An 11,093-nucleotide genomic window follows, 5' to 3' on the forward strand; every position below is an offset into this window, starting at 1 on the left:
GGCTACTGCATAAATTAGTTTGCTCTGGAGCCCTCCTTCCTGAGCTAAGACAAAGATTTGTGAGCTGGAGGCTAAAAAACTGTGAGCTAGCTCACACTAACTCAGCTTAGAGGGAACACTGCTTGTGGCTAGTAGCCACTGATGGACCTCTGCTCCATATGCTTATCTAATTCCCTCTTGAAGCCGTCCATGCTTGTAGCCGCCACCACTTCCTGTGGCAGTGAATTCCAAGTGTTAATCACTTTTTAGCCGTAGGCTAAAAAACTGTGAGCTAGCTCACACTAACTCAGCTTAGGGGGAACAATGGTCAGAAGTGCTGTTTGCCAACTTCCCCCTTCAAAGACGACTGTATGCTAACTCCGCTGGGTACAATCTGGGACTGGCTGATATGCCAGTAAACCCAACTAGGCATGAGGAAGGAGCGTGAGATGTGCAGAGTTGCCTGAGACTTCCCCTTCGCCGCTCAAGCAGAAGAGCGATCGCTGCCAAGACGCAGCCACCCCGAGCCGAGACCCCCTCACCCACACAAGAAGGAAAAGGTCTCCTATCAGAGGAGATTCCCTTCTGTTCTGATGACACAAGACTGTGAAGTGCCCGATGCTGGCAGACGGATTGCTTTCAAGGGACTGTTTTACACGCAGAACATGAGCCGGGGCTTGCAGACGCCTCCCTGCAACTTTGAAGTGTCTCGGAGAGGACCACCGAGGAAGGAGAGGCAGGATCGGACGTGGGCTGCATGAGCAACCGTGCGCCGGCGTAGACGGTTGGGAAACCAACAAGAAGGAATCCCGCACAAGCAGAGCACGAGAGGACTGCAGGGCCGCATTGAGGGAGTGCTATATCCCCGACCCCCAGGGGTCATTTCCTGCAGGAGCGCACAGGAGCGGAGCTCCGGCAGTAAAGAGACCAGGGGGCGGGCACATGCAACAAGCCCCACCCCCTGCTCCCAGCAGCCCTCAGTCAGAGCAAGAAGCAGCCAGCTAAGTTGCAGAGCCCCCCCCCGGCCCCCGGTCCAAAACAGTCCAGTGACACTTTTAAGACCAAGTTTTATTCAGGTACAAGCTCTCCTTCCTCTGCAAGGACAGATCTGCACGTTCCACCCCCCCCAATAGCTAGCAATCCAAAACAGTCCAGTGGAGCCTGAGCGGTGGGTGTTGCCTTCTGACACACTTCCAGTGATGTCAGGGGGTGTGGCATATGCAAATAAGTTATGCTAATGAGCTCCTGCACCTCTTTTTCTATGAAATGACCCCTGTCGACCCCCATAAATCCCATGCCCAGGCAAACCCAATTCCAAAAACCAAGAAGAAACAGATTCTGTGGCCTGAATACATTCCTCAGATTTGCATTAGCAATTTGGCATGACGTCTTGCGATCGCTAGTCGCAAAGACTGCTGGAACTCTGCCAACAGCCAATGCAAATGCTCATCCCGTTACCCTCTGGCTTCGAAGATTTGAGCAGGCTTCGTCCACGCACATGTGAGCATCTCTTCTCCACCATAAGACCTAGAGACTCCCTCGTTTTCGCCCTTAATTCAAGACTCAAGCAACTGATTTCCGCTCTCACACTGTGCGCATCTGTCTGCTGTCTTCTAAGAATCTACCTGGCGTCTCTTGATTATTCCCTACAGCTAAGGACAGCATATATACATAAGAACATAAGAGAAGCCAATGCTGGATCAGGCCAGTGGCCCATCTAGTCCAACACTCTGTCACACGGTGGCCAAAAATACCAGGTGCCATCAGGAGGTCCAGCAGTGGGGCCAGGACACTAGAAGCCCTCCCACTGTTGCCCCCCCCCCAAGCATCAAGAATACAGAGCATCCCTTGCCCCAGATTGAGAGTTCCCATCTATACCTTGTGGCTAATAGCCACTGATGGGCCTCTGCTCCATATGTTTATCCAATTCCATCTTGAAGCCGTCCATGCTTGTAGCCGCCGCCACCTCCTGTGGCAGTGAATCCCATGTGTTCATCACTCTTTGGGTGAAGAAGGACTTCCTTTTATCCCTTCTAACCCGACTGCTCAGCAATTTCATTGAGTGCCCACGACTTCTTGTATTGTGAGAAAGGGAGAAAAGTTCTTCTTTCTCCACCTGCTCTGTCCCACGCATAACCTTATCAACCTCGATCGTGTCACCCCTCGGTCGTCGTTTCTCCAAGCTAAAGAGCCCCCAGCGCTTTAAACTTTCTTCACAGGGAAAGTGTTCCAACCCTTTTATCATTCTAGCTGCCCTTTTCCTGCCCTTTTTCCTTGTGCCTTGTGCCGGCGTATTTCCCCTTTCCCCCATTTTATGCTCACAACAACCCCGTGGGCGGCGTCGTAGCCAGGAATTCTTCGGGCGGGGGGCAGGGGCGCAAACTAAATTAAATCTTAATTAAATTTAAATTCATTTTAAGAGATCAGTTCCCCTGGAGAAAATGGCTGCTACGGAGGGACTATTCCCTGTGGAGCTCCGTCCGCTCCCCAAACCCCACCGTCTCCAGGCTCCACCCCTCCAAATATCAAGGAATTTCCCAATCCGTAGCTGGCAACTCCAGCCACAGGGCTGCGGCATCAAGCGGCCTCTTCCCCCCCGCCCCCCCCCCGTGCCTTCCCTGTCCCTGTTTTTGCAGGAATCCCGTCTCCGCCAGGCTGACAAGCATTGATAAATCACCAGCTCCATCTTTTCTCCATTACAGGTGAGAAGAAAGACAGTTCCTCCTCTTTACCCAAACCGAGGGCTGGCTGCACAACTGAAATGTCTTTATTCAACAATGAATTGGCAATCACGCCGCTGGGGAGAAGAGGGCCGGGGACAAAAAGAGAAGATTATTCACAGCCTGGGGAAGTTGGTACCTTGCAGGAGACGGGCAGTCCCACGCCGTGGCCCCTAATCAAGGCTTGTCGAGGAACACGGTAATTTATTCTCTGAGCGGGTAGTTCCCCGCCTCCCCCTCCTCCCAGCCTGCCATCGGCTCATCCAGTCGTACCTGATTAAAGCAATCAAACCCGACTCAATTAACGGCTGGGTGCCGTGTTATTTTAACAGCGATTCGGTTCCTGAGATTTTTTTCGATCCCGTTAAATGAAGGATCAAATTAAACCGGGGGCGGAATTAAGCGGTAGGCCTGTCAGCCGGCAGGTGCACTGCACCCTTGCTGGGTGTGTTACCTGTGGGTTTGCGCATGCATGCAGGCATATGTTGCGGCTGCAAATGTCAGCCCAAAGATAGGGTTGGCAACACTCTGCACCAGAACATCCTCTCCCCCAAACCTCCAAAATATGTACCAGGAAAATCTCTGGCTTTGTCCACATGGATATTTTGTTCTGTCTTGCCTTCCGTATTGGAGCAGGGGATGGGGGAAGGGTTGATTGCTCCAGGCTGGAAAACTACCAGGGGAGGATAGGGACCTCAGTGGGGTACGATGCCATAGAGTCAATCCTCTGAAGCAGTGTTCCCTCTAGGCTGAGTTAGTGTGAGCTAGCTTACAGTTTTTTAGCCTCCAGCTCACACATTTTTGTCTTCGCTCAGGAAGGAGGGCTCTTGTTCAGTCGCACAGTCGAATCCGACTCATCGCGACCCCATGGACCACATCACACCAGGCCCTCCTGTCTTCCGTCGTGCTCTGAAGTTTGCTTAATGTCATGTTTGTTGCCTCGATAACACTGTCTGACCCTCTCATCCTTTGCCGTCCCCGTCTTCTTTGACCTTCAATCTTTCCCAGCATCAGGGTCTTCTCCAGTAAGTGCTCCCTTCTCATTGGGTGGCCAAAGTGATGGCTCTAGTGCAAACTAATTTATTAAGTAGCCAAATTGCTGGCTCACAACTTTAATGCCAGCAGCTCACCAAGTAGACGTTTTGCTCAGCTTAGAGGGAGTCTTGCTCTGAAGCATCCATTTTCTCCAGGGGAACTGACCTCTATAGTTTGCAGATGAGCTGTAATTCCAGGGGATCCCCAGGCCCCACCCGGAGGCTGGCATCTGTAGGCAGGACCTCAGTGGGGTGTGATGCCACAGAGTACCCAGCAAAGCAGTTATTTCCCCAAGGAGAACCGATCTCTGTCATCTTGAGATGAGTTGTAATTCTGGGAGATTCCCCAGGCCTCACCTGGAGGCTGACAACCCTCACCCCCCCCCCCCAAAGTGCCTGCATCTAATCGTGATTCTGTCCAACTTTCACGCTTCCCTCTACTTCGATGCAATCTTTCTCAAACCTGCTTCGGTACAACCTTTCTGGCAAGACTGTACTCAACGTGAATTTGGTCACCATGTGGAAGCCAAATGCAGATTTAAAAACAAACGAACAGACAAACTTCTGTGCCCATGGAAGTGCCATTTTCCCTTGGAATCCCCGTGTCCCCACCATTCTCTCCCCCACTCTGCCAATAGGGGCTTTTTGCCACTTTTAAAAAAATATTGGTAGTTACTATGTTGCTGTAGCATTATATTTATCTAGTCCAACCCAGGGTCATCTAGTCCAACCCCTTGCACAATGGTGTCTCCACCATTCTCTCCCCCACTCTGCCAACAGGGGCTTTTTGCCACTTAAAAATATATATATTGGTAGTTACTATGTTGCTGTAGCATTATATTTATCTAGTCCAACCCAGGGTCATCTAGTCCAACCCCTTGCACAATGCAAGAAATTCACAAATACCTCCCCCCACACACACACCCAGTGACCCCTGTTCCATGCCTAGAAGATGACAAAAAACCTCCCGGATCTCCAGCCAAACTGGCCTGGAGAAATATTGCTTCCTGACCCCAAAGTGGTGATTGGCATTTCCCTGGGCGTGTAAGAAAGGGACACGAGAACTAAGCACTGAGGTGACCCTTCAGCTCTAACTGTCAGGAAGTTCTTCCAAATGTTTAGCCGAAAACTCTTCTGATTTAATTTCAACCCGTTGGTTCTAGTCCGGCCTTCTGGGGCAACAAAAAACAACTCTGCCCCATCCTCTACATGACAGCCCTTCGAGTACTTGAAGATGGTTATTGTTAAATACTGGGTTCTGGGTGCATTGCAGTGAACAGCTCTTATTTATGAAGTGATTTCAAGAACACTACGACAAACCCCAGGGCAGCAGCCCTGTTTTTAAGCTTGCAATCACCACACCCCAAACACACCCCACTCCCAAGGATAGGCTATTTACATAACACTGTTTCTGTATTGTTCCACTCCAGGATCCTAGTAAGCTATTGTTCGGGGGAAACAAGCTCAACCACATCCAGATACTAGTTCAGGGATGACTCTGGCTCAGTACACAACAGTTATCATATCACCTCCAATGTTCCCTCTAAGCCGTGGAGTCTTGTGAGCAAAAATTCCACTTTGTGAGCGACTGGCATCAAAGTTGTGGCTACTGCATAAATTACGTTACTCTGGAGCCCTCCTTCATGAGCTAAGACAAAAATGTGTGAGCCGGAGGCTAAAAAACTGTGAGCTAGCTCACACTAACTCAGCTTAGAGGGAACACTGATCACCTCTCAGTGGTCTCCTCTCCAGGCTAAACATACCCAACTCCTTCAAGCTTTCCTCATAGGACTTGGTCTCCAGACCCCTCACCAGCTTCACTGCCCTCCTCCGGACACGTTCCGGCTTGTCTACATCCTTCTTCAATGGTGGTGCCCAAAACTGAAAACAATGCTCTAGGCGAGGTCTAACCGCATCACCTACCACCAAGCCTTTCAGCTGGAGATGCCGGGGACTGAATCTGGGAATGTCTGCATGCAAAGCAAAGCCTCGTCCCAAGCCACAGCCCCTTCAACTCCGTATTAAGTAGCAATTATCCTCCCCCTGCATTCTACACAGTTTTTGACCTTTTTTCTGCTTTTGGCATCTTTTCAATTTAAGAGAATTCCTAAACTGCATTTTATCAGTATCGAGCGATGCACTGAGAAATGAAGAATATTAAAATGAAGATTACATACATCACCCGCAGACGAGGCTCGGCACAGATTCGAGTGAAAACTGATTTCCCCCATAACAACGCTCAGCTCAAAATTCAGAAATGGGGGGGGAGGGGGAAGATATGGAACAAAGGAAGACTCCTGAATGTTACGTTTACCTCAAAGACAAGGACAGGAAATTTGGAACTCCCAAAATTAGGGATGCCAGACCCACCTCTCTGCCACCGATCAGCTGGCCGGTGCCGGGGACTTAAAAAGGTAAAGGTTTCCCTTGCGCGAAAGCTAGTCGAATCCGATTCTAGGGGTTGGTGCTCATCTCCGTTTCCAAGCCGAAGAACCAGCGCTGTCCGAAGACTTCTCTGTTGTCATATGGCCGGCATGACTAAACGCCGAGGTGCACGGAATGATGTTACCTTCCAACCACAGTGGTACTTGCAATTTCTTGCTTTCGGACTGCTCTGTTGGCAGGAGCTGGGGCCAGAGGTGGGAGCTCACTCCATCATGCAGCACTAGGATCTCGAACTGCTGAGCTTCAGACCTTCCGGTCTGCAGCTCAGCGTTTTAACCTCTGAGCCACTGCAGCTCCCAAAAGGGAGGAACAACGGACATTTCAGTGATTAGCCTACGGGATTTCCAATGTGACCCGGAAGTGATGTAGGCATGCTGGGGATGTCAAGGGGATGCTCTGGTTTTTGGGCAAAAACTCTATGGTAGAAGCTCATTCTGCCTTAGAGTTTGTTATGTATTGGGGCTGGAACATTCCAGGACTGTTTCTACCAGAGACTGGCTGAACTTGGAGCTCTAGAACGATAGCCCACCAGGACTATGGAGGTGGCCAATGAGGAATGAATGAAGAAGAAGAAGGGGCTTCGTCATGTGCCCCGCCCCCTGCACCTCACCCGGGGGAACTGTGTTCCCCCGCGTTCCCCCTGAAATGACCTCTGGCCATTACACTCCAAGTGACAACTGTACTAGGCACTGCAGCCACTAATATCTGGTTCATCATGAGATATTGTAGACATTAGCCCTCAATTCAATTTAATGAAATATTAACAGAAAATTAACACTGTAGGCTTATTCAGCCAATATTAGAAGAAGAAGAAGAGATTGGATTTATACCCCACTCTTCACTACCCAAAGGAGTCTCAGAGCAGCTTACAAACCCCTTCCCACAACAGACACCCTGTGAGGTAGGTGGGGCTGAGAGAGCTCAGACAGAAACTGCTCTTTTTCAAGAACACCTCTGACAGAACTATGGCTTGCCCAAGCTCATCCAGCCGCTGCGAGTGGAGGAGTGGGGAATCAAACCCGGTTCTCCCATATTAGAGTCTGCTCACTTAACCACTACACCAAACTGGTGCTGACAAGGGTTCTGACAATGGCCTATCGTTGATAGCAATTTGGGGAAGTGGGTGGAATTGCATGCTATTTAAACAGGGCAGTTGTTTGCTTTTTGCTTTTTGTTCTTGCTGGATCACTAATAAAGGAGAGCTGATCACTAAGCTTGGGGTCAGACCTTCCATGGGAACGAGAGCATTGCCCCGAGCCCTCTGACGTGCACCTACATCACTTCTGGGTCGTGTTGAAGCCACGTGGTGCGCGTTGCCGAAACGTGGGATAAACTCCTGGTAAGCTCTCCCCCCATCTCCGAAGGGACCTGGCAACCCTACCCAAAGTCCAGGGAAGAATTCAGCTGAAAAGAAATTCGGAAACAACCAGAACGACACACTTCAAACATTCTTCAGGGCCATTCTTCCACCAAATTATACATAACGAATGACCAGCAGGATCATGTCCCTGCCATACCCAGCATGAATGGCCACCATCGTGCATGGCCCATAAAGTGTCTTTTGCCCTTATGGTCAGTGCGGTATCTCATGATTAGAGTGCTGAGACGAGGAATGCAGAGACCAGTTTAAATCCCAATTCTGGGCCAGCAGGATGACTGTGGACCACTTGCTCTCACCCTACCCTACCTCACAGGGCTGTTGTAAGGACAGAAACAAGGGTGGGCATTCAACTCCTGGGAGGATGGATGGGGTAAATGAAATATATGGCCGGTCTGTGCAACCCAACTTGTGTTTTCGATTGAATTTTTATCATTTTAACTGAATTCTTTGTGTCTGTATGTGCTTGAGAGCCTGGTAGTCATGGTGACCTCTGGTGATCCCTAGTGGAACTAGGACATTTAAGAGAGGTGGCTTGATACAACCTGCCTCTGTGTCCCGGCCCTGGTATTCCTTGGAGGTCACCCTCCCAAGCAATGCTCCCTCTAAGCTGTGGAGTCTTGTGAGCAGAAATTCTGCTTTGTGAGCTAGTGGCATTAAAGTTGTGAGCGAGCAATTTGGCTGCTGCATAAATTAGTTTGCTCTGGAGCTATCTTTCCTGAGCTAAGACAAAGATTTGTGAGCCGGTGGCTAAAAACTTGTGAGTTAGCTCACGCTAACTCAGCTTGAAGGGTACACTGCTCCCAACCTCTTGCCAGGGTCAGCCCTGCTTAGCTTCGGAGATCTGACGAGATCGGGCTTGCCTGAGCTATCCAGGTCAGAGCTTAAGTGTATTTTTAATTGTTTACATGGGTTAATGTTTGCATGGTTTAATGTCCTTCTCCTCCAAATGTCCTTCCCCTCCAAATGTTTCCCCTCAAAATTGTTAATTAATTAACAAACCCTTCCATTTTGGGGGGAAGCATTTTGTCAGACCAATACATTCAGGAATCTGCACTAATGAACCTGATTTGCACCTTATTGCACATACGCAGAGCTGAGCGAGAAAGTGTAGACAGACACCGGCCCTCTTTGTCCACCCTGGGTATGCACACTTTGGTGAAGGTAAATTAGCCTTCTATATGTTGCACAAGAGAACACAGAATCGTGTGCAAAAGGAGCCTAAAACCACTGGAATATTTTGCACCCAGAAATTACGAAACTCGATACAACGATGGTCCCCGACTAGAATCCTCTTTGGTGGCAAGCCACCACGCGTGATTCAGCCACGATGGCCTCTGCCCTCTTCTCCCATCACCATATTCCTCATCGTAAAAATACACCCCAGCCATCGCCATCTTGACTGGTTGGCGCAGTTCCTCTGGAATGCCGCAGGGTGGACACTGAGCTCTGGGCGGCTGCCCGAGGGCATCACTTACATTCAGCTTTGGCACAAATGAGGCAGGCACGATTCCAGGATGCCATGTGCAGGAACTCCGGAAAGGTCGGCCATATCGCCCGAGCCTGCCGCATCAAAGAGAACCAGAGCCGACCAGTGGCAAACCCAACATTGACGCACTCCGCGGAGCTACACACCACGTCCGCCCAGCAGCAACAGCTACTGGGACACCCCTGGAGCCAGTACCTCACACCCTATGGGAAACCCCTATCATGACCCCGGTAAAGCCCAACGGAGACGTCCGCATCTGCGCGGACTACAAATGCACGATAAACAAGGCCCTCCAGGTCCATGCATATCCAGTCCCGGTGGTCAGCCACGTCCTAGCATCCCTGGCAGGCGCAAAAGTCTTTGGTAACCTGGATTTAGCTCAGGTTTACCAACAGCTCCTTGTGGACAATGCGATCGTAGAGGGTGACGCACAGGGGTGCATTCTGGGTGCAGTGGCTGCAATTCGGGGTCAGCGTAGCCCCAGGGATTTTCCATAATCGAATGGACTCTCTCCTTAAAGGAATTTCCGGGGTACAGCCCTTCTTCGACGATGTTTTTATCACCGCACCCACAGATGAGGATTTCGCCAAGAGACTGTGCACTGTCCTGCAGCGATTTCAAGCCACCGGTCTCAAAGCAAAAGGGGAAAAATGTCTCCTGGGGATTCTGCGAGTTGAGTTCCTGGGGTTCTCCGTTGATGCCCAGGGCATCCATCCTGCTCCCAACAAGGTCTATACCATCATCAATGCCCCGGCTCCCGCTTACAAGCCAGAACTCCAGGCCTTTTTGGGGCTGTGGAACTTTTATCATTTCTTCCTGCCCCACAAGGCTGCAGTTGTGGAGCCACTGCACTGACTCCTCGACAAGAAGGCCCCCTGGGTCTGGGGCCAGAAGCAAGCTGCCGCGTTCCGGGCTGTCAAGGAGCTGCTCACCTCGAACACCATCCTGGCACACTTCGACGAATCGCTGCCCGTCATCCTCACCTGCAATGCCTCACCGTATGGGGTAGGAGCTGTCCTTGGTCACCAGCTACCAGATGGCAGAGAGGTTCCTGTGGCGTACTACTCCCGCACCTTGTCCTCGGCTGAGTGCAATTACGTGCAAATAGACAAAGAGGCACTGGCAATCATGGCAGGTATCAAGAAGTTTCACAACTACCTCTATGGGTGGCATTTCACCATCGTGACAGACCACAACCCCCTCCTGGGTCTGTTGGCTCTGGATTGCCAGACCCCACAGATGCTGTCCCCCAGGGTGCTCCGATGGTCTATCTTCATGGCCGGCTACCAGTATGCACTCCTCCACAGGCCCAGTAAAGCAATGGGTCACGCAGATGCCCTCAGACGCCTCCTGCTGCCCTCCTGCGACCTGGACACCTGGGCCTGCACATCAGATCCTGCTCCTTGAAGACCTGCCCGACCATCCCATCCAGGTACCTGATGTGTCCTGCCACACTGCACGGGACCACGTGCTCTCCCACATTTTGGACTGGGTGGGGAGGGGTTGGCCCGCCAGCCGGGTGGGCCCGAAGTTCGCCACATTCTCCTCATGCTGGGATGAACTGTCAGCCCACAAGGGCTGCTTGTTGTGGGGAAGCTGGGTGGTTGTGCCCGCTCTGCTGCGCCAGTGAGTCCTAGCAGCCTTACACAAAACACACCCGGGAATCGTGCATATGAAGGCTCTAGCCCACAGCTACGTTTGGTGGTCTGGCATGGACAGCGAAATTGAGGATTGTGTTAAACGCTGCCAGATGTGCCAAGAGTCCCAGCCGGAGCCCCCCAGGGCCCCGACGCATCAGTGGGAGTCCTCCCACAAGCCATGGGCCTGCCTACACCTCGACTTTGTGGGTCCATTCCAGGGCCAGATCTTCTTCATCCTGGTGGATTCATACTCCAAATGGCTAGAAGTGGTGCCGTTCCCTTCCACATCGTCCCGAGCAGCAATTTGTGCCCTATGGTGGATCTTCAGCACACATGGCATACCAGACGCCATCGTAATGGACAATGGGATGGCTTTCACCTCGTCCGAGTTTCGGGAATTCATGGACT

At 51.2% G+C, this 11,093-nt stretch overlaps 1 protein-coding gene across 1 annotated transcript in view; it reads right to left on the reverse strand.

Annotated features, from left to right (window-relative positions):
* GRIK4 (glutamate receptor, ionotropic, kainate 4) overlaps positions 1-11,093 on the reverse strand; it is a 311,636-nt gene that overhangs the window by 257,292 nt on the left and 43,251 nt on the right. The window contains exons 4-7 of the mRNA XM_015413813.1: positions 10,878-11,091; positions 9,614-10,028; positions 9,435-9,501; positions 9,035-9,119 (exon numbers count right to left, since the gene is read on the reverse strand). Coding sequence (XP_015269299.1) covers positions 9,035-9,119; positions 9,435-9,501; positions 9,614-10,028; positions 10,878-11,091 — 781 coding nt within the window. The remainder of the gene's footprint in view (positions 1-9,034; positions 9,120-9,434; positions 9,502-9,613; positions 10,029-10,877; positions 11,092-11,093) is intronic.

Source organism: Gekko japonicus, unplaced genomic scaffold, assembly GCF_001447785.1.
Source record: "Gekko japonicus isolate JY-2015 unplaced genomic scaffold, Gekko_japonicus_V1.1 scaffold890, whole genome shotgun sequence".
NCBI classification, from domain to species: Eukaryota; Metazoa; Chordata; class Lepidosauria; order Squamata; family Gekkonidae; genus Gekko; species Gekko japonicus.